Source organism: Theropithecus gelada, chromosome 5 (assembly GCF_003255815.1).
Source record: "Theropithecus gelada isolate Dixy chromosome 5, Tgel_1.0, whole genome shotgun sequence".
Lineage (NCBI taxonomy): Eukaryota > Metazoa > Chordata > Mammalia > Primates > Cercopithecidae > Theropithecus > Theropithecus gelada.
Window position 1 is genome coordinate 72,410,598 of NC_037672.1, and position 23,173 is coordinate 72,433,770.

Sequence of the window (23,173 nt, forward strand, 5' to 3'; positions counted from 1 at the left end):
AAGTTATATAAGCTTTCTATGCCTTGGCATTTTCATCTGAAAATGGGAAAAAATAATATTACCTACTTCAAAAGGTTGTTGTAAGAATTAATGTACATAAAATATGCAGAATAGCACATGGAATATTGTAAGTACACCATAAATGTGAAATTACAAAAAAAAAAAACTGAAAATGCAATGAGATAAAATTTATATTGAAGTAATGTGTATAAAATTAATCACAGGAAGAGAATCATTCACAACAATGTAAAATTTGAGAAGCCATTTAAGAATGTATCGTGTGGTAGGCTGTTTGCCATATGGTCCTCAAAATTCTCCCACTATGACCCTAGGCTTGGCCAGGTCACTTGTTTGATCTAATAGAACTCTACAGAAGTAAAATATGACTTCAAGGCATAATCCTTAAGAAAGCTTGCAGGTATTATCCTCACTTTTTTGAGACAATGCCAGGGTACAGCTAAATGGAGTTTCTTTTTCTTTTTCTTTCTTTCTTTTTTTTTTTTGAGATGGAGTCTCGCTCTGTCGCCCAGGCTGGAGTGCAGTGGCTGAATCTCAGCTCACTGCAAGCTCCATCTCCCAGGTTTATGCCATTCTCCTGGCTTAGCCTCCCAAGTAGCTGAGGCTACAGGTGCCCGCCACCACGCCAGGCTAGTTTTTTGTATTTTTTTAGTAGAGACGAGGTTAGGCAGGATGGTCTCCATCTTCTGACCTCTAGATGGAGTTTCTTTACATGAGAGTCTAAGAACATTGTTTCAAGAGAGTGAGGGCAAGAGTCGACATCCAAAACTTAAGTGAAGCCACCTTAGACAATCTGTCTAAGTGGACTGCGTTATGGTTCTCCAGAGAAAGAGAACCAAGAGGATGTGTGTGTGTGAGTGTGTGTGTGTGTATGTGTATGTATGCAGAGAGAGAGAGATGTAAATTTATTTTAAGGAAACACTTCCTACAATTGTGGAAGCTTGATAAGTCCAAAATCTGCAAGGTAGAACAGCAGGCTTGAGACTCAGGGAAGAGTTGCAATTTGCGTCCAAAAGCAGTCTGCTGACAGAATTTCTTCTTATTTAGGTGTGATGTCAATTACTGTCTATTAAGGCCTTCAACCAACTGGATGAGGCCCACCCACATTGTGAAGAATGATCCTGTAAAATATTATCTCATTCCCAAAACACCTAGACAGAAATATTTAGAATGATGTTTGACCAAATATCTGGGCACTATGATCCAGCCAAGTTGGTACAAAAATTAACCATCACATAGAGCCCCCAGGATGACTTTTGCTGCATGAGGTGTATACAGGGAAATCAGTAGAACTGTCCAACTGAACCCAGCACAAACTTCTCACCCCCAAAATTGGCAGCAAATAAAGTGATTGTTAGTTGAAGCTACTAAATCTGAAGGGATTCTTTTTGCAGCAATAAACAACTGATACACATAGGAAAAATAACTCAGAAATTAAAATGAAAAGAAAATATTTGACATGAATTTTTCAAAATGCTTTTTAAACATTGATAAAAATTATTATCATACATGGTATGAAACATTGTTGTTTTTCAAAGAAGTTTACTGGCTAACCTTGAAGTTGATGATAGTTTATCCAGTATTTCTCATTAATTCTAAGTGGTGAAAATTGCTGTCATTGAATTGGGTAAAATGAGTCATTTCCAAGAAAAGCTTCACCAATTTAAACTGTTTTCTTGTCACAGAGTTAGTCAGGTCTTTGCTTGTCAGTCTTCATGGGAGGATGAGTAGAATAACAGTGATCTTTTACACCTAGAAATGTATTGGAATCATAGGAAGTCTTCAGGCCTACTGTGTCCAGTGTTCATTACGATTTTTTCTTATTTTGAGTCTCTCCTTTGTCAAGTTGGGAATCATGCTGTTCAATATTTTCAAAGTTACTGGCTTTTCTCATTCTGTCCTAGATAGAAATTTAACCACTTGTAACAAGTAAAAATCTTGGACAAGCAAAAAACAAACAAACAAAAAAACAAAAACAAAAACAAAAACAAAAACTTTTATATTACAGTTAATACATTTGATATGAATTTTACAGTACAGAAAACCAAACAGAAATTTTTTTTAAATAGTTATCAATTATTTGGCTTCAAAGGAATGTGTGTGTGTGTGTATGTTTGTGTGTGTGTGTGTGTTTGTGATTGGGATTATAAAAAGGAAATAAATAGAGTATGATCAAATAGATTTGAGTGAAAACTATGGTAATCAAAAAAATTAACACACATGCTGTGTTACAAGTGTGAAGGCAAAAGATATATTACTATAAGTGAGAAGACTCAGAAAAGTTTCCATTTGAGGGCTCATGTTGAAATATTTGCATGAAGACTCATTTTATTTAGCTGAGAAGTTAATTATTTTAGCTATTCAAAATGGAGAAATCATTATATGAAGCACACACATTACTTCTCTTTTATCAAGATTGAACTTGTACTCCATAAACTGATGAATATTTGTAGTCAGATGTATGCAATCCAAGCTGATGTGAACTTAAAGACTTGTGTGGGGCCTCCACCGTTCTCCTTTATATCCTCTTTAATGTTATCACACAAATTGTGTCTCTGCGGGACTATGCCATACTTATTAGCTGTATGAAATTTATTTCCACATTTCCATAAGTTTGTTTATCAGCAAAAACAACAAATGGTGATGTTCTATCTCAATGCTTAGTTATTGCTAAATATGACATATTTAGGATACTATGCCAAAAAACATACTGTTTTTTTTTTTGCTACTTCAAAATATTTACACAAAGAAACAGCAGTAATTTTCTTCCTCAAGGATGGTGCATAATGAAGGTGTGCAACTCTAAAAAAGTTATTTCATGATCTAAATTACTGTCTTCTTTATGGCAAAGATCAATTAAACCACCCACTTTCATCATCATGAATCAGGAAAATAAATATATAAATAAATAAAAAAGACATTTTAATTTTTTAAAATTTCTTTTCATCATCATAATAAAAATAATTGTTTCATGCGTTTGAGGGACATTAAATGCTCATACTTATTCATAACAATCTCAAGATTACTAATTATTGTCAATCTTATTTTAGATATATCCTGACATACTTGGTTAGCGGGGGTAGGGGCAGAGATCATGAGAGTAAATGCAAAATTCAGGGCAAATAGTTGCTAGGGAACCAATAGAAGGTTACACCTTTGACAAAAGGTTAATCTGCTTCACAGTGTAGTGGGTGGAAAATGTTAAGTATAAACGACTTTACGTAATCTTTATTCCATTTAAGATCATATTACTGATTATATTATGCTTATTCACCTAGGATTTATTTACATTCAGCTTCTTCCTTAATGTCAAATTAGTGCTGTTAACGTTCCTTCAGGAAACTTCAGGTAAGAAACTAGAAAACTTCATGATAATCAATATAAAATGTATGTTTAAATTTATTTTCCATTTTCTTCTTAAAGAAATATCAATCATCGAAAGGTTGGTTTAGCTTTTGGTTTGTTTCATTGCTTACCCATGAAAGTGTTATTAGTTCTAATTTATAATTTGAGGGATTTTTCTCCCAGATTTTATACTTCAAAATAATTTTACAGATATTGAGGGAACTGTGTGGACAGAGCAGTAAGTTGAGAGTTTTGTCTAAGTGTGAACTCACAGTCCTCTTTAGGGGTTCTTCTCATGCCTCTTGTTCCTACCAGTGGAGAGTTGTTTGTTCCTTCATTAGATGACACATAAAGTAACAAATAAGAAACTTTATACTGACATATGGTGAAGACAAGGATAATGTACACAAGTGACCACTGTGGTCTTTAAGACAACACATGAGGGGGCGACCTATGGGCTGCGAGGAGGAGCCTTGCCTAACTTGCAGGCAGCGCAGGGCAGACGGCAGCAGGAGAGGTGTTCGTGGGCAGGATGAATGCAGGCTCAGATCCTGTGGTCATCGTCTCGGGGGCGCGGACCATCATAGGTTCCTTCAATGGTGCCTTAGCTACTGTTCCTGTCCAAGACTTGGGCTCCACTGTCATCAAAGAAGACTTGAAGAGGGCCACTGTGGTTCCTGAAGATGTGTGGAGGTCATCTTTGGACATGTTTTGGCAGCAGGCTGTGGGCAGAATCCTGTTAGACAAGCCAGTGTGGGTGCAGGAATTCCCTACTCTATTCCAGCATGGAGCTGCCAGATGATCTGTGGGTCAGGTCTAAAAGCTGTGTGCCTTGCAGCCCAGTCAATAGGGATAGGAGACTCCAGCATTGTGGTTGCAGGAGGCATGGAAAATATGAACAAGGCTCCTCACTTGGCTCACTTGAGAACAGGAGTAAAGATAGGTGAGATGCCACTGACTGACAGTATACTCTGTGATGGTCTTACAGATGCATTTCACAACTGTCATATGGGTATTACAGCTGAAAACGTAGCCAAAAAATGGCAAGTGATTAGAGAAGATCAGGATGAGGTTGCAGTTCTGTCCCAGAATAGGACAGAGAATACACAGAAAGCTGGCCATTTTGACAAAGAGATTGTACCAGTTTTGGTGTCATCTAGAAAAGGTCTTATTGAAGTTAAAACAGATGAGTTTCCTCGCCATGGGAGCAACATAGAAGCCATGTCCAAGCTTAAGCATTACTTTCTTACCGATGGAACGGGAACCGTCACCCCAGCCAATGCTTCAGGAATAAATGGTGGTGCTGCAGCTGTGGTTCTTATGAAGAAATCAGAAGCTGATAAACGTGGGCTTACACCTTTAGCACTGATAGTTTCCTGGTCCCAAGTGGGTGTGGAGCCTTCCCTTATGGGAATAGGACCAATTCCAGCCACAAAGCAAGCTATTACAAAAGCAGATTGGTCACTGGAGGATGTTGATATATTTGGAATCAATGAAGCCTTTGCAGCCCTCTCTGTTGTCATAGTTAAAGAACTTGGATTAAACCCAGAGAAGGTCAACATTGAAGGAGGGGCTATAGCCGTGGGCCACCCTCTTGGAGCATCTGACTGTCGAATTCTTGTGACCCTGTTACACACACTGGAGAGAACGGGAGGAAGTTGTGGCATTGTGGCCCTGTGCATTGGGGGTGGGATGGGAATAGCAATGTGTGTTCAGAGAGGATGAATTGCTTAAACTTTGAACAACCTCAATTTCTTTTTAAACTAATAAAGTACTAGGTTGTTATATGTGAAATCAGAGGACCAAAACACATGGAAATCATTTCCTACATCACAAAAACCCAAGTTTACAACTTGTTGTACTTTAATGTGTAATACTTAACTCAAGGTACAAGACAATTGCGTTTAACGTTGTTATACATACAAGAGACATCAGATCAATCAAAAAAAAAAAAGACAACACATGAATAACAGGATGTAAGATGTCATCCTCAGTGGGAATTTTATTTTCTTAATATTAATTAATAGATTTTTAAATATTTATTTTAAAATCTACTTTAAATATAAGTTTTATGCTATAATAAGTTTTGTGCTATAAATCAAGTTTTATGCAAAATTAATTTATTTATTAATAAAGGAAAATGATGGCTGGGCATGGTGGCTCAGGCCTGTAATTCCAGCACTTTGGGAGGTGGATCACCTGTGGTCAGAAGTTCAAGACCAGGTGAAACCCGTCTCTGCTACATATACAAAAATTAGCCAGGCGTGATGGTGGTCGCCTGTAATCCCAGCTACTCAGGAGGCTGAGGCAGGAGAATAGCTCGAACCCGGGAGGCGGAGGTTGCAGTGAGCCGAGATCGTGCCCTTGCACTCCAGCTTGGACAGCAGGAGTGAAACTTTGTCTCAAAAAAAAAGACATAAAGTTTTTCTGAATACCGCTGTAAAAGTAATAACCAAGTAATAACCAATTGTGTTAATATTAATGACATGCTTACTCCTTTTGGGTGCAACTGTTAACCAGTAGAAGGCATCTGAGTTATCAGTGGCGAATCCTTACACGTCTGCAGCAACTTCAATTCTTGCCTCCTCAGAAGAAAAAATTTGACTGAGGGGCATAAGGAAGAGAAGATGAGACTGACACGAGTTTCAGAGCAGGAGTGAAAGTTTATTTTAAAGGCTTTAGAACAGGAAAGAAAGGAAAATTCACTTAGAAGAGACTCAAGTGGGCACCTGAAGTGGCCCGTTTAACCTTGATCCTAGGACTTTATAGGCTCGCCTCTTTTCCATGATTCTTCCTTTAGGGTCGGCTGCCCACATGTACAGTGTCCTTCTTACCCTTAGGAAGTGAGCAGGCACAGTCTGTTTAGGAAGTTGTATATATGCTCATCTGAGACTTTCTTCCCTTTTTTGTAAAGTGTCCCTGGATGGTCACACGTCAACATTTTGCCTCTTAATGCACGTGCCCAGGAAGTCGCTCCTCTCTGGCATCTGCATTCACTTAATTCTTTAATATTAACAGCTGTGGATCATAGAGACATTGTCTCTCCCAGGCACTGGCTGCAAAATTCTCATTTTTAGAGAGGCAGTGTGATAATCATCGAACTGTCACCTCACATTCCTAATGCCTATCTAATTACCTGTAACACAATTAAGCAAAGTATATATTTTATTATCATTGTCTAAGACAAAAATATTTGAGTATGCTAACTTCTGAAATATGTTAGTTTTTTTCTCTGAACTCATGAGCATTCACAAATATTGTAATCATATTACACTTAGTTTATTTTTATTTTTAATTTTTATGTGTACATAGTATATATATATGTATATTTTATGACATATTTGTGATGTTTTGATACAGGGATAAAATGTATTTCTTTCAAAATTTTTCTGGCAAGGGCAGATTAGCTTTTCAGTGATTTTAAGATCAGAATAATTACAAACACAAATTCAGACCCACATTTTAGGCAAAATCTTTCTATTTAACAACCTCTTTAAGCCTTTTGTTGTCAATATAACTTCATTTAGTTTTCTATTAAATTTGAAAACACAAATCAGTCTAAAATTTAACCTGACTAGTGTGAGAAATTTTTTAATAGTGATCATATTTCTGGCTATTTATGTTGTATCAGCACATCACATGTATCACATGAATTTATGCATCTATTATGTAGTCCACAAAAATTAAAATTGAAAACACTAAAATTCATCAGTGGCATAACACCTTTGTGCACACTGCTTGTCATGTACATCCAGGTACCCTGTACTTCAACACGAGTATCAAATATCATACCTTTCATGAAGACTTTCCTATCCTCCACCCTACCCTTAATCCCCCCAAAAAGCTGTAAGTAATCTCTACGGATCTCTGAAAACACTATACCTATGTCATTTCATATGAAGGCCCTTGTTAATTTCTCTAGGGAAGAGAAGAGAAGGGATTACATGAAAAAGAGAATACATTTTAAACATCACTTTTACTCCAGGTAATATACTTGTGGCTTAATAAATACAATTGTATCTATTTAAATATATAGTTTTCTTATATGTTGTATTATTACATAATTTATGGTATTTATTGTATATTCATTTTTAATATATTAACAAATATGCCTATTTTATTTTATTACTTTATATTCTCAAACAAGTTGTTTTTAATTTTCATTTTATATATGAGAAAATTTGGTCTAATAAATGTTAAACAGCATAATGTTAAGCTAGGATTCTTTGGCCTAATTTATTCTAAAAGCTAAATTATGTTTATAATATCTTACTATAATGTATTACAGTGATTTTTGTCGCAGATATGTATGTATTTTTCTTATCTTCCACTGATAGACTATAAAAGTAATATGAGAAAGATCTCTTGGATTCCTCTTCTACCTAGTAGGTACTGCTGTGTGTGAATAATAGGTACCCAATAAACACATAGTGAAGCAGCTTAACGTCACTGGAGCAGTCTCCCCGTCTGAGGTATTACCCAGAGGTCTTTGTCTTAGGACCAGGAAAATTAAGGTGCATGGACATCAAGGGTGAGGTTGGAGTGAAAGTCTAGTAAGTGAAAGGGGAAATTTCTCCACAGCAGAGAGGGGGACCGAGAGGATTGCCATTTCTCAGTTGAATGCAAAGACTTTTCTAAACAAGCCAATGGGGTGGGGTGTTTTTTATTTGCAAAGGTGCGAATTTCTCACAACTCCACCCACTCCCTCTTGTGTGCATGCAGGCCCTGAGTTATTCCATATTATCCTGTTTCCTTACTGCGCATGTATCAGGAGATGGAATTTTCCATTGCAGACATGCCTGGTTCTGTGTAACTAATCTTATCTGTGCACATGCAGGCATGTCTTAGGCAAGCCTCCCTGTGTAAGTTCTCTTATCTGAAGAGGATAGGAACAAAAAAGAAAAGGAACATGCTGACTGAAGCCCACAGTGTGTATATGTATATGTCTTTTGCTGGTTACAAAAGACAAGGGTCTTTTATGGTTGACCTTGCCTCTTTATCTGTGCTTGAAGGTTGTGCAGCTTCAGGCTGCCCTTTTGGTAGAAAGAATTTTACCAAAGGACCTTGTTCTAACTATCTGCCTAACTGGTTTCTTGATTTCTCCTCTCTCAATAGTACTTGAATAAAATACCATATTTTAGTTATCTAAAACTGGGTCTGATTCCCAGCCAATAAATAAAATGAAGAAAATAACATCAGTGAATCATGACATCCTAGTGAATCATGACAATTATTTTAAAGTTTCTTGCCAAGTCACTATGAACCAGGATGACACCAGGAAGGCAAAAATTTTGTGCACACCATAACATCTTCTGCAGAGAGCCTAGAATGGAAATAAAGTCAAGGAATTTTATGATCACTCTGTTAAACTTTGAACAGTACTTTATAAAAGTAATTGTTTGAATGAAACAGTTGATGTTTTCATACGGATTATCTTTGGTAATGGGAGAGCTTAGAAGAGACGATTTTATGATATCACTAAGAATATTAGCATTTATAATTTCAGAAGGTTAACACAAAAAAGATCACTCTGCTTATTCACAGACACATGCATACAAACATAATATTTTCACAGAGATCACTTTACTTAAATTACTTGATCCTATATTATCCAATGTGTGTTACACAATTTTGTATTGTGTTATCTTGCTTTTGGAAGGGTGCTATTCATATAGATTCCTTAGTTGGTAAGGGGACATGATACATTTTGATGGGGCAATCTATCCCAGTGGTTAATACAATAGTCTGTGGGAGTTAGAGATCCTTAAGATTGCTACCATTAGTTCCCATCTTTTATTTATTCTTATTTTAGGGGTTCAAGTGCAGTTGTGCTGTCTGGGTACATTGTGTAGTGGTGAAATCTGAGCTTTTAGTGTACCCATCACCCAAGTAGTGTACACTGTATTTCCATTGTATGCAATAAGTAGTATTTTCTTATTTTACTGTAGGAACATGGCAAGTTATTCAATCTCTTTGGGCAGTGGTTTCTTTTTCTTTGATGTGGGAATAATTATAAAAGATCCATAATTGGATTTTTTTTAAAATAAGCAAGAAATGAAATTAACGTGTTAAAGAGTTTGCATAATGTCTGACATACAACGAGGACTTAATAAACGCTAGCAATCATTGAAGGGTGAGTCTAGGTGTCAAGTAGCTGTTTTTCATTCAGGCTACATAGCTTTTGAGCAGCACTTTTGGTAGATGTATGCTTGACTTAGTAATTCTCTTTAAATAGCTCCTATTCACTAGTAACATAACCTATAATCTCTTGCACATCTTTTATTTTATTCATTTATTTATAATATTTACTTGGTGATTAACATAAACTATTTTTGTAAACATGTTACTAAAGTAGTTATAAATATAGTATATATGTTATACATATTATTTATAAGTATTTGAATTTATACATATTTATAGTAATATATATTTATGAATATCATTTGACATGTTATATATTATAACTATTATTATAATGTCTAATTGTGACAAATGAAATTATATTAATGCATTAAAAATGTTAAAACTTACTGTATCAACAACTTTAAATTTCTGAATGAGTTTTGGTCCTAACTAAGGTTTCAATATCTAGACCTGAATGTAGAGTTGACATATACAGAAGCTTTATCTAATTTAATTGTAAAAATTTAACAATTATGAAACACACAAAAAAGGGTTGGAGGATTAAGTTCAAAAGGAGGATTAGACAGCAGGAATCATACTAAAACGTTAAAATTAAAGCAACAGGTTGAGAAGTAAGACACATTACCCATACATCTGTATATACCCTAAAATATGGAGCTACTGTGACTAGTATCACTTTATAGAGAGAAGCGTTTTAAGGGTATTAATGGTTTGCCTCAAAACTGAGAAATCCTTTTGTCTTTCCTTTTCTTTTTCCTTTAAAAGCAGAGAAAAACTTTTGCTTCACATCTCATCAAATCTTCTGCATCAAGCCACATCATGTTAAACAACCTTCTCCTGTTCTCCCTTCAGATAAGTCTCATAGGAACCACTCTTGGTGGAAATGTTTTGATTTGGCCAATGGAAGGTAGTCATTGGCTAAATGTTAAGATAATTATAGATGAGCTCATTAAAAAAGAGCATAATGTGACTGTCCTAGTTGCCTCGGGTGCACTTTTCATCACACCAACCTCTAACTCATCTCTGACATTTGAAATATATAAGGTGCCCTTTGGCAAAGAAAGAATAGAAGGAGTAATCAACGACATCGTTTTGACATGGCTGGAAAATAGACCATCTCCTTCAACCATTTGGAGATTCTATCAGAAGATGGCCAAAGCAATCAAGAACTTCCATATAGTGTCTCGGGAGATCTGTGATGGTGTTCTTAAAAACCAACAGCTGATGGAAAAGCTAAAGAAAAGCAAGTTTGAAGTCCTGGTGTCAGATCCAGTATTTCCTTGTGGCGATATAGTAGCTTTAAAACTTGGAATTCCATTTATGTACTCCTTGAGGTTTTCTCCAGCCTCAACAGTGGAAAAGCACTGTGGGAAGGTACCATACCCACCTTCCTATGTTCCTGCTGTTTTATCAGAACTCACCGACCAAATGTCTTTCACTGACAGAATAAGAAATTTCATCTCCTACCACCTACAGGACTACATGTTTGAAACTCTTTGGAAATCATGGGATTCATACTATAGTAAAGCTTTAGGTATGTAACAAATTTTGTTTCTATTACTTGAATTTGAAAAAACAGAACTTTGTGGATCCACTTCTTTATTTCTCTATGTCTACTCTTTTTTAATTCCAAGTATTGATATATTATGTATTACTATCACTTGATAGCACAAAAGAAGATAAAAGACATTGTACTCCAGAAGCACAGTGTGTTGTTTTCTAATTGCATGGACTTAAAGATATCAATTTAGTTCTTTTAAGGATAAAATATAGTGACAAATACTTTAGTCTGAAAGTCAGGCTGTATCTTATGTAGATATTATGCTCAAAATAGAAATTGCCTAGAAACTACCGGGATGTGTGGAGAAAGCCAGAAAATGTTAAACTTTCCACAAGCCTATTATTAATACAGATATTATTATGCATGTTTAAGAGCATACATGTATGTTGATAATCTCTGATCATCATTTAATAAATATTAAGGCTCATAAAGAAACAAAATACATTAAGGCTTTATCACCTTTAAGTGTAAGGTGTGAACTAAAACCATTGATCTGGATGATTTATCCATGCTAAGCTTATTTAACTTGCTTAAGTGTGATATGGTGTTTACCTGATAAATAAAAATGTAATCAATGGTACTAACATCAGAAAGCCTATATTGATCATGTTGATATGTTTATGAACATATTTGTCTAAAAACCAAACAGGCTTTGTCCATTTTTTTGCTTTTGAATTTTATCATTTATTCCTCATTAATTATAGATTTCTTACTCTTTACTAAGCACTCTTTTAGATAGGAAGACTAAAATAAAGTCCATCGGTTCAAGGATTTCACAAACAGATAAATCAGACATTAAAAGGAATATTTATTATGTGAATTACGTAAATATGGAAATATGTACCAATTACAAAATGTAGAGGAGTTAGGTATTATGTTGACAGACAGAGTGTGTTATTTTGAAAAACTTCAGAGTTCAGGTGATGCATAAGGATACTTTAAAATACTGAATGTGAGTTTTCCTACAAGGTAAGAACGGGGAAGGAAAAAGCATGCTCAAAGTTGAAGACAAAACAGCACAGGTGCGATGGATATTTCTGATAATTTAGTATTGCTGAAGGTTCAAGTGTAAGGTAGGGAGGCATGGGGGAAGATGCTAATGACGTTGAAACCACAAGAATGAGTGAATTAATTCAATGAATATTTCAAAGTCTCCAGTACATCATTCTAAAAACATCTTAATCTAATAAGCAATTGAGAACCATCTAAAGGGAAATATTATGACCTGATTTTCATTTTATATAAAACACTTGGACAGATGTGGCGGTAGAGTTGAGAGGTGTGAGACTAGACTAAGTTATCACTCTAGGAAAGATATGGTAAGAGCCTGCCCTACACAAGTGGCGAATAAATGGAGGAAAATAGTGCAGTATGAGACTACATAGCAACACAATTAGGAGAGCAGGAGCTTACAGACAACATCCACATAGCAGTCTGTAGCTTTGAAAAGTAATTCAGTCTCCTTGCATCTGAACCTCATTTATGTCAAGTCTGACAAGGCTACTAAAAGGACTAAATTAGTTTACATCTGAAAGGATTTAGAATAGGGTGGCCCAATCAGCCATGACAGTGAATATGGGAGAATAAAAATGGATACTGTATTGAATTTTGGACATGTTGTGTATGTGACACTTTGGGGAATATTTAGCAAAATCCAATAAGCAGCTGGATATAAGGGGTGAGATCTCAGAGGTAATCTCCTGGGTTAGAGATTGAAGTGTCATCTAAATAAAGATGACACATATATACTTTTATCTCTCTTATGGTAATCTAGTTTCCATGTTTTCTGCTATCTTATTACATGCAGGTCACCTGTTATTTTTCTGCTTTCATACATAACATATTTCTGAAATTGTCAACAATCAAAATATTTGAACTCAAGCAATGCATTTACATATTCTAAACATGATTTTCTTCCCAGGCAGGTAAAATTATTTCACAATACACAGTTGCAGCTGATACTTTGTATGTAGGGTTAAGTATTATATATTTAATGTTTACTTTGCTTTCTTGCTAAACCTTACAAATGCAGACCTAAACCCAATGATAATCAGATAGAGGAGGAATGTTTTCCAAATTTGATAAGTTATATTTCTCTAAGATTTTTTATCTTATTGATACATGATAGATGTACATATTTTGGGGGTACATGTGCTATTTTGATACATATAATATGTAAAGATCAAATGAGGATAATTGGGATATCTGTCACCTTAAATATCCATCTTTTCTTGATAACAGGAACATTCAAATTATCATCTAGCAATTTTGAAATGTACAACAGATTGCTAACTGTAGTCACCCTACTGGTTTATCAAAGGCTGGGCTCAACTGTCTATTTGTACCCATTAATCAACCTCTCTTCATCCTCCCTCTCCTTACTCTTCCTAGCTGTTATTAAGTTCTGAGGCTGTAGCTTCTCATTAGTAACATTGGCACATTAATTTATGTGCATTCATTTATTGATAACAAAGTAATAATGCACAGACTGCAGAGACTGTAATGGTTGCTAAGCAGAGCTTGTAAGGCCTAGAAATGGTTACTAGCTAATGAATGAACATCCTAAATGCTATTGAAAATAATTTAAAGATGACAAAGTGTACTAGGTAAAACAGTGGGTTACATGAATGTTGGCAAAAGAAGAAAGTGAGATTTCTGTGTAGTGATGCTTACTGACACGTTAGCTTCTTTTCTACAGACCTCTGTTCTAAAAAAACTGTAAAGTTGACCTATATCAATCAAAATAAATATGCATAGGTTGGTATGTGAATGAAGACATGAGATACTACAGCCATGTGAATGATTATTATCAAAAGCTGGTAAGCCAGTTATAATTAACACCGATAGCAAAAGTCATAAACTCCTCTGGGTGTGTTAAGTAATTGGCCTAAAATTCAAAAACAGATCTTTATCTCTTGAGAAGTAAAAGAAAAACTAGTTATTCTCTTATTCAGAGAATACAAACTTTGCTACGATGATTATAGATGAACCTTCAAGTGTCCTATAGAGATAAAAATGAATGGGAAACATCTTATGGCTGAAACTAGATCTTAAAAGAGAGAGGAGGAAAAAATTGAAGTTTTATGAAGCAATGAAACTGTCAAGATGGCAAAATATCCTTCATATCCTCATATGTGTGGTAAACTAAAAGGGACATCGGAGTAAGTGCAGCATCTCAGTTCAGGTAAGAGCAGAATGTACATAGACGGTCTCTTGGTCACAATTTATGTTTATATTTTCAATCCTACCGCTTCAGTTTTGTCAACTCCTCATCATCAACCTTGGAATTCTAATTCTCATGATTACTAATCTCTTTATTTGTGAAGTTATCTGACAGTTTACTTTACCTAGGCTGGCAGTCTCAGAATCACATGTTCCATTTTATTTTGCCTGTAGGTCAATACTGGTAATAAAAGCACACTATTCTTTCAGTCTTAATACATGAGGCTAATCTTTCTTAACAATGTGTTCAGAGGAACATAATGCAGATTTCTAAAGATGTTCTTATCCTCTGATTTTGATATATCATGTTTCTGATCAAATTACCCTCTTTTGACTTAGAATGACTACTTAAGTTTGTCTTTATTAAAACACAATATTCTTACTGATGCCAGGAACATGAACAGTCATATTTAAAAGACCAGGTAAGAAGTAGAGTATTGACATGATAGAGTAACTTATTTCTGTGCAAGACTTTGTGGATGTAGAGTGAGAAAGGAGAATGATAAATGGAACTGACTTGTAAAAATAACTCCTTTCCAATTTGTAATTTGAATTGGTGTTCCACATTTACTTAAAATTCTTTAATCAAATCATTGTAACAAATTTATATCCACTCAGACCTCGAACAGTCTCACCTGAGTAAATAAATAGAACAAGTCCCTAAGTTTACTTCTCTGCAGTGGAATGCAACAAGAAGCTCAGAGTGAGTCCTTAATCTCTGATAATTGGTAGAAATTGGATATTTATAATGTAAAATTACTCAGTTTATTTCAGATCATGGGAATTTAGCTCAAACTGATGGATATCATAATAGTGATAGCAGTATATATTAATATCTTTCTATGCACTAGCCACCGTGATAAGCGATTTACATATATTTTCTCTCAATCCTTGAACTACTGCAGTTCATTGCAAGAAAAAAGTTGTAACACAGAAAAGAATATTGAGACTTGGAAATATCAAACATGTTAAATTATGAGAAAATAGTATTCAAATGAAAATCTTTCTCATATCAAAGCTTCGATGTCATATTTCCTAGTTCTAGAAATTTTTTTTCTTCTTTTTAAATTTCAGGTGCAAATCTATGAACTGTTCAGAATATTTTAGGTTAATTTTTTCTTGGACACTTTTCTTCTTTTCAAGGTGTTTAGCTTTTAAAATGTGCTATTCTATTTCTTGCCTATTTTTGATTTGTCGAATGAACACAATTGGGCCATTGTATCACTAGGTAACTTACTATTTATTAAGGGGTAGGTCATCATGTGATTCTGTTGTCTGGGGAGGGTTGTCTAGGGATATATTTTTGGCGTTAAGAGAGCTTTATAAGCCACTTCTAACTGAAAGGAGGTAACGGGTTCCACAGTTTCTAATGTATATATTAAAATTTTTTTGAATTTTTATGCATTTTAAAAAATGGAACCAGGTAAATTTCATTTTCACTTTTATTTAAAAAGAAAAAAAAAACACCAAAACTGGGGCACATTTAAGGGGAGAAAAACGTAACTTTTTTTGTCACTAAAAATACTTATAATCTATAAGCATTACATATTGTTACCAACAGCACTTTACCCTTGGACCACTGTAAAAGCAAGATTTTTTGTGAAAACTCTCTCTATATTAGAGGTGTATAACATGTAAAAATACATAACATTATATATGAATAATTAGGTGAATAATCTCTAAGATGAATGTCATCTATAATAACAGATTTTTTGCGAGTCTATTAAATAAGAAATCTAGATTTTCAAAAAGAATGATCATAGTATCTAGATCTGCATGAATTCCGGACTCCCTGAGCATGAGTAATTAATATAAAATAAAGTGCTAGAAATGAAACATGAAATGTGTATACTTCCAGGATTCTTGATTTTCAGCAGTAATTTTAAAGAAGAAAAAATGCACTGGAATCTTTTCCTGTAGAATAATACATTTCTACTTAAGTCTTCCTTTTTTTTCTTTTTCTCTTTTTTACTAATTATTCCTTTGCTTTCTTCTCTCCTTCCTTTTTTCCGTTATTCTTCTTCTGTTTTAATTTACATTAATCTTGATTGCTTAGAATCTTTGAAAAATGCTCTAGTATCATTCCCTTTTCTTCAATGACCCATAAGCTGAATGATAGCCACAGGTATTACATTGGAGATGTAATTGACGTTGGGACATTGGAAATTCTTGGAGATAGTGATCACTCTATCTTTTTTGCTCCCACTAATGAAAGGGTATTAGAAGAAAAGGAAATATGGAAGTTATAATTTGTGTGGATATAATCTTGAGTTTTATATGCCTATATTTCTTAAAATAAGTAATTTGTAAACTTTGGTACTCTTTGCATTGTTAATAACCTGTCACTTGTGGGTCTGCCGAAAGACTGAGAGGGACTGCCTTGTGGGGAAACTTTCAGTGTTTGAGAAATTCTGCACCAAACCCTAGATTCTCCAGTCTGTCACTGTAGTAGGAGAGAAAGAGTAGAGAAGGGTCAAGTTAATGAGATCTGATTTATTTGATCATTTAAAAAATAAGATTCTCTCCCTAAAACATCATGGGTAGCTATCACTTATGGAGCCCAGGTGCTCTTCTGAATAATTTACCTGCATTGTGTCACACCATATCCAAAACTATAGGAAATAGGTGCCATTGTTCTCATCATTTGGTAAATGAGGAGGCTAAGTAACTTGCCTAGTTATAATTCAGAAAGTGGTGAATCATTTGATATTAGACTCCACTCTGAGGAAAAAAGCAAAGTGCTAGAATATACGCAGTTTCTGTTTAGCAAAACAAAGCAAAACTAAAAGTACATCTAAATTTAAGCTTTTAGAGAATTAGGTTAATAAAAATCAAGAAACTCAAATAAAACGGAATCACTCATACCCAAAAGAGTATGAAAACTGGTTTCCTGGCTTTTCTGGCCTTGGGTTGACAATGAAAAAAGAGCCAGCAGAGTTGAATCCTAGCCATCAGGTGCAATGTTCTGGAAGCACTTAGGAAGAGAAGACTTTCAGGCAAGGGCACGCCTTTAGTGGAAAAATATTTTCATACCAGAATGTTGTTTTGTGGATTATCAATTCAGGCTAATGGCATTATATACATTTTACTAAATAAAATGTTGTTTTATTTAGTAAATAATAGAATAATCAATTCAAATTAAAAGCATTATATACATTTTATTGTTCTTCACTAAATTAGATAAATATTTTATCACCCTGCAGATATTACTTAAAAGTGGAAGTTGACTAAAATCATCATTTTCCCCTTGCTCTCGGTAATTTAGGGATATCTATAGGTATTGAGATTTTGAAGCATATTTTGATAAGCTTTTATGTACTATCGTAGCTACATTTGTGAGTAATCCCTAATTAATTATTATATTTTCCTTACATGTAACTCAACTTTTGAACAAATCTAAGTATTTTATAGATAGACTTTCATGTTTTCTATAGTGTTGTGTTTTCTTTACTTTTTATTGAAAGTTTGACAGCAACAGATTTCTTTATGAAGATTTTTAATCCCCTTTTCCTGGGCTTATTTTGAAGATCATTAAGATTATTTACACTCTTCTCTGGCTGCCTGGTTTCAAAATCTAATTAATTTTTAAGGTACTGCCACTATATTCAAATTGAGGCTTACTCTTGAAAGGACATAAATGCAAAAATTCTAAAACCATCACTTCTCTCTCTTGTCTTTCCTGTTCTCTGCCCTCCTGGTTCTTTTGTTATTCAAGGGCCTGAAATTACATGATTTAAGGGCAACTGAGTATAAATTTAAAATACATCACTTATTTTCTAATCTTAATTTTTGATTATTATCCTTTTAATCACTTTATTTGTTCATATTTCTCGTTTTAATGGTGGCCTCTAATGATTTCAAGACAGAATTCTTACGTAATTGCTACTATTCAGTTTGGAATTCACTAAGAATTGCAACACTATATCCATATCTGATATTGTTATATCCAAGTCTAGCCAGTCATTCTGCAGCTGGCCCATGGATTTCCTAATCAATCTTTAGACAAATTTATTAAACCTTTAACATTACTAAACCCTTGCTCTGTACCAAGAAGAAGGAACAGTAGCTTTACAGATACTATTGTTAATCCACAAAGTAATACAACAAATTAATGTCATTACCTCTCATTTTTCTTTGAGAAAACTTAGAATGGGAGGGTCTCGATAATTCCCTGAGGTCAGAATTCTTATAAAAGGACAATATTTGAATCTGAGTCTATTGAACTCCAGTATCTACCTAACTTCTCTGAATAACAAAGTCTGTGCTTCTTTGGAGTACCAGGCCATATCTTCTTCATTTGTGTCATATGGAAGAAACTGAAAAATTCCCTGTAACAAAGGCATAGGAGACAATGATCAATTGGCTTTATGGAGAAGAAAGCTATTCTATATCAAATGCATAGTATTTTGCTCTGTAATCCATATAATCTAAAACACCTTGAAATCTTTGAGCAAACTTCCTCTGAGAGAAAGTTGTTTAATCAATTTTGCGAAAAATGTATTATATTAAAGATGTATTTTATAAATCATAGTTATTATCCCAGAATATACAGATTGTAGGTTTATAACACCCCTGCCTCCTTTTCTTTAACCAAATTTTATTTCTGTTATTGAAATAATTATGTTAGTGCATATAGGAATTTGAATTATATTCTATTTCAATCTGAAGATCAGTTGACCTATAACTGAGTGTAACCATCGCATTAAGTATTATTTTATTTAGAAATTGACCTAGATGTACTTTGAAGTTTTTTTGTTTATTTTGTTTTTTTACATCTTGAAGGACCTACAGCAGGATGGTTTCCATAATGGATTTCACCATGCCTAAGAAGTTTGTCCAGATGCTGGTTTTTAACTTGACTCTGACTGAAATTGCTCTAAGTGGGAATGTGTTAATTTGGCCTACAGATGGTAGCCATTGGTTAAATATTAAGATTATTCTAGAAGAGTTGATTCAAAGAAATCACAATGTGACTGTACTGGCTTCATCAGCAACTCTATTCATCAACTCCAATCCTGATTCTCCTGTGAATTTTGAAGTGATACCTGTTTCCTACAAGAAGAGCAATGTAGATTCCTTAATTGAGCATATGATAATGCTGTGGATTGACCATAGACCAACTCCTCTCACAATATGGGCTTTCTACAAAGAACTAGGAAACCTTCTAGACACTTTCTTTCAAATTAATATGCAAATCTGTGATGGTGTACTGAACAACCCCAAGTTAATGGAAAGACTTCAGAAAGGTGGTTTTGAAGTGTTAGTAGCAGACCCAGTAACAATCTGTGGTGATCTCATTGCTCTGAAATTAGGAATCCCATTTGTGTACACATTGAGGTTCTCTCCAGCATCAACAGTGGAGAGACACTGTGGGAAAATCCCAGCACCGGTCTCCTATGTACCGGCAGCCTTGTCAGAGCTCACTGACCAGATGACTTTTGGTGAAAGGATTAAAAATATGATATCTTATTCTCTGCAAGACTATATATTTCAGTCCTACTGGGGAGAATGGAATTCATACTATAGCAAAATTTTAGGTAAGTTTAAAATTTTCTCTTTTTAATGACTCCACATCCCTTATTTGTGCTTATTGTTGTACGGCAAAAGATTTCCATTCCACTGCATATGCTGAGCTGAAGATAATGGACTTCAAATATCTCTGTACAAACAACTCCCTGATTATTCTCTTTGAACAAATCCTTAAAAATGAAATGGTGGATTTAATATGTATGCTATTGTCTCTTAATGCAAACAACTTTGTGTCTATTTAGGTAATAGCTTTTCAATGTATAAATCAATTTCAAAATATAAATGAAAGTGCCTGTATTAGGATACATTATAACACTACTCAAAAATACCCTGGCAAATATTTTCGAGGTGATACATGACTTACTGTCCCTCCTTTGTCCTTCATTGTTTTCTTTGTCTGCAGAAAGCTTTGAAAAGCATAGAATCAGGCAATAGAAAACCAGAGTTTACACTCTACTCTAGTTCTCACTGTCTGTCTTTACACTTCTCTGGGTACTTGGGCACCATGTCTCAAATTGACTTCTGTCTATCCTGTGGCCAGCCTCACATTTCCTTTCATGAAGCATTCCTTATGAGAATCAAGCACAATAATATTAACCATCAAGGCCAGTCCTGATTGGTTGTTTATATTACTTATTTTTCCTGACTTTTATGAGCCTCCCTATTTTTATTTCCTCCTCTCTTGAATGGTTTTGCCTCCAGATCTCTTAGTACTTGGGACCCTAATTAATAGCACGAAGTAAAAGATGATGCTACCACTGGTACTTTCTTGCAGAGGTAATGTGAAAGACTTTTTACATACCTTTTGACTTTCCTTTCTTTCTCCCTCACTCCCCTTGGTCCTTCCATTTTTCCTTCTTTCCTTCCTTCGTTCCTTTCTTCGTTCCTTCCTTGCTTCCTTCCTGCCTTCTTGCCTGCCTGCCTTCCATTTTTACTTTTCTTAGTTCATTCTCTCTTGTTTTCTTTGTGTAAAAAAAAGTATTTGTTGAATGCCAACCTAGTTCCTACAACTTGGCTAAGTGGTAGGAATACAACAATAAGCAAAGCAGATCAAATTATCTACTCTATCTCATGGAACTTCCATTCTAATGAGAGGAGGCAACCAATAAATAAAATAAATATATAAAATATGTGGATGTTAACCTGTGATATATGCTATGTAATAAAGTAAGAAGAACAGATAGTTCTTAGAGTGAGGTTGCATATTTAAATAGAGCAGGCAGAGAAAGTATCAAATGAAAGAACGACATCAGGCCAAAGACCTGAGGGAAGTGAAAGTGAGAATTCATAAGATCCCTGGAGGAAAAGCCTTTTAGGAGTAGTTAAGAACAAGTATAAAGACCTGTGGCAAGCCATACACACAAGAATGCTCATCAACTCACTTGATCTTACTCTCATCTTTCACAAGTGGTATTTGTGTGTCTCTTTTTTCTCCTCTTGATATTGCAAAACTCTTGCAATAATTTTTTATCAAAAACTTTTCAACTTCTTCATAGAATTTGTCTGGAGGAAAGATATTAAATATACCACATAAAAAACATATGCAAGGTAAATAAAATTTGACTTTATTTTTGAAGATGAGGTAATTAAAATTTTATAATTCTGTGTTTTTAAAGTTCCTTTAAGGCATAATCTAACCAGATTTCCTTTTTTTTTCTGGCTTTCAAATTTTGTATGCCTTCAAGCCACATTTTTCTTTTAATTTAGGTATATGATTCACATGAGTATGTTTCAAGACATTTGAAATGTGTTCTATGATAATTGTCACTAGCCAGGTACGTATTGGATAGTGATTATTATAGTTACTGAATGAGTTAACAATCTATACACCTTAAATAAGAGACATACAAAAAGTAAGAAGGTGAAGGATCCTGAAAAATGCGTGTGGCTCCAGGTTCCGATTCCACTTGCTAACTGTGATCTCAGACAAGTAGCTGAAACTTTTGAGTCACAATGCTTTCTCTTCTTTAAAATAGGGTTAAAAATTTCAGTATACTCGTTAGGAGGATCATATGGCATCATGTGTGACTATTCCATATCAATTATAAAGAATTATACTTATATTAAATATTATTTACACCAAACTACTTAGGAAGCCTGCAATTATAAAACCCTAGTTACATGACCATAGGGCTCTGTAAATGGAAAGCGGCCAAAAAAATCTGCAAAAAATAAATGGTTTCTGGTATGTACTAAACCTTCCTTCTCAAAGGAAGCCATAAACAATTAGATAAATGTGAAAAAGACTTTGTAAAACAGCAAGTTCCCAACTTCTCACCTTTACAGAATAATAATCTAGGTTCAGAAATTCTATCATTTCAGAAATTAAATATCCTATTTACTGAAATCCTTCATGCTTCTTATGTTACTAAACATATCTGAACAACAAATAACTGCCTTGAATATTTTATTTCAAATTAAGGTATACTGTGAAGAACTGGTAAAACCACATTTTGTGTTTTGTTTGCCATCACATTCTCAAAGCATTAAGAACACCTGCTAACTGTAAACTGATATTGAAAGAGGGCAGATACACAATTTTACATAATTCTGTTTGACCACTGGAAAGCTATCAACATGTCAAATTTTTGTGGCGTTTCCATTACAGTAGTTGTTCTTCAGTTCTGTGTAGGAAAAACAGACTAGAGAAATGACATGTTAAATTGCGACAAAGAAAAACTCCAAATGTCTTGAAGGACGTCGGAATAAGTACAATGATACATTTGATTGCACCAGTTAAGACACTTGTTTTCTATATCAGTGAGGAAGTCTTAACTGTGACAGATGAAATGAGTAAAACAATTAACATTTTAAAAATACCTTTAATAGCTAAGGGAACAGGGATATCAGGAATTATGAAAATCATTGCTACTCATATCCAGAAGCAAATCTATTAATAAATTTTGGGCAGGCCAAGTGTTCCGCATGGCACTAGCAAATTTAACTGAACCTTATTTCTCTCTCCCTCTCTTTTTGTTTTTAAATTTTTTTTTTTTTTTTTGAGATGGACTCTCACTCTGTTGCCCAGGCTGGAGGGCAGCGGCGGATATTGGCTCACTGCAACCTCCGCTTCCCAGGTTCAAGTGATTTTCCTGCCTCAGCCTCCAATGTAGTTGGGATTACAGGCATGCCACCAGGACAAGCTAATTTTTGTATTTTTAGGAGAGACGAGGTTTCACTGTGTTGGCCAGGCTAGTCTCAAATTCCTGACCTCAAGTGATCCACCCGCTTTGGCCTCACAAATTGCTGGGATTGCATGCTTGAGCCAACGTGCCCAGCCTTTGAACCTTATTTCTTCCTCAACTTCTAAGAGATCTGCTGCACAGCACATAGATAGTTCTCACTGTACAATTT

General features: G+C 34.7%; 1 protein-coding gene and 1 pseudogene across 5 annotated transcripts in view; both read left to right on the forward strand.

Annotated features, from left to right (window-relative positions):
- The first annotated feature begins 3,303 nt into the window (after window positions 1-3,303).
- LOC112624646 (UDP-glucuronosyltransferase 2A1) overlaps window positions 3,304-23,173 on the forward strand; it is a 63,259-nt gene continuing 43,389 nt past the window's right edge. Inside the window, exons 1-3 of one of the 4 annotated variants that reach the window (XM_025385471.1) lie at window positions 3,304-3,366; window positions 10,273-11,041; window positions 19,198-19,827. In XM_025385471.1, coding sequence (XP_025241256.1) covers window positions 10,327-11,041; window positions 19,198-19,827 — 1,345 coding nt within the window. In that variant the 5' untranslated portion in view covers window positions 3,304-3,366; window positions 10,273-10,326. Of the gene's footprint in view, window positions 3,367-10,272; window positions 11,042-19,083; window positions 19,828-23,173 lie in introns of those variants that run through there. The other 3 variants (XM_025385473.1, XM_025385472.1, XM_025385474.1) reach the window with 3 other exon arrangements.
- On the forward strand, window positions 3,889-9,915 carry LOC112624648 (annotated as a pseudogene). Its single transcript, XR_003119452.1, has 3 exons — window positions 3,889-5,218; window positions 6,539-6,541; window positions 9,904-9,915. The product of XR_003119452.1 is annotated as an acetyl-CoA acetyltransferase, cytosolic pseudogene (transcript).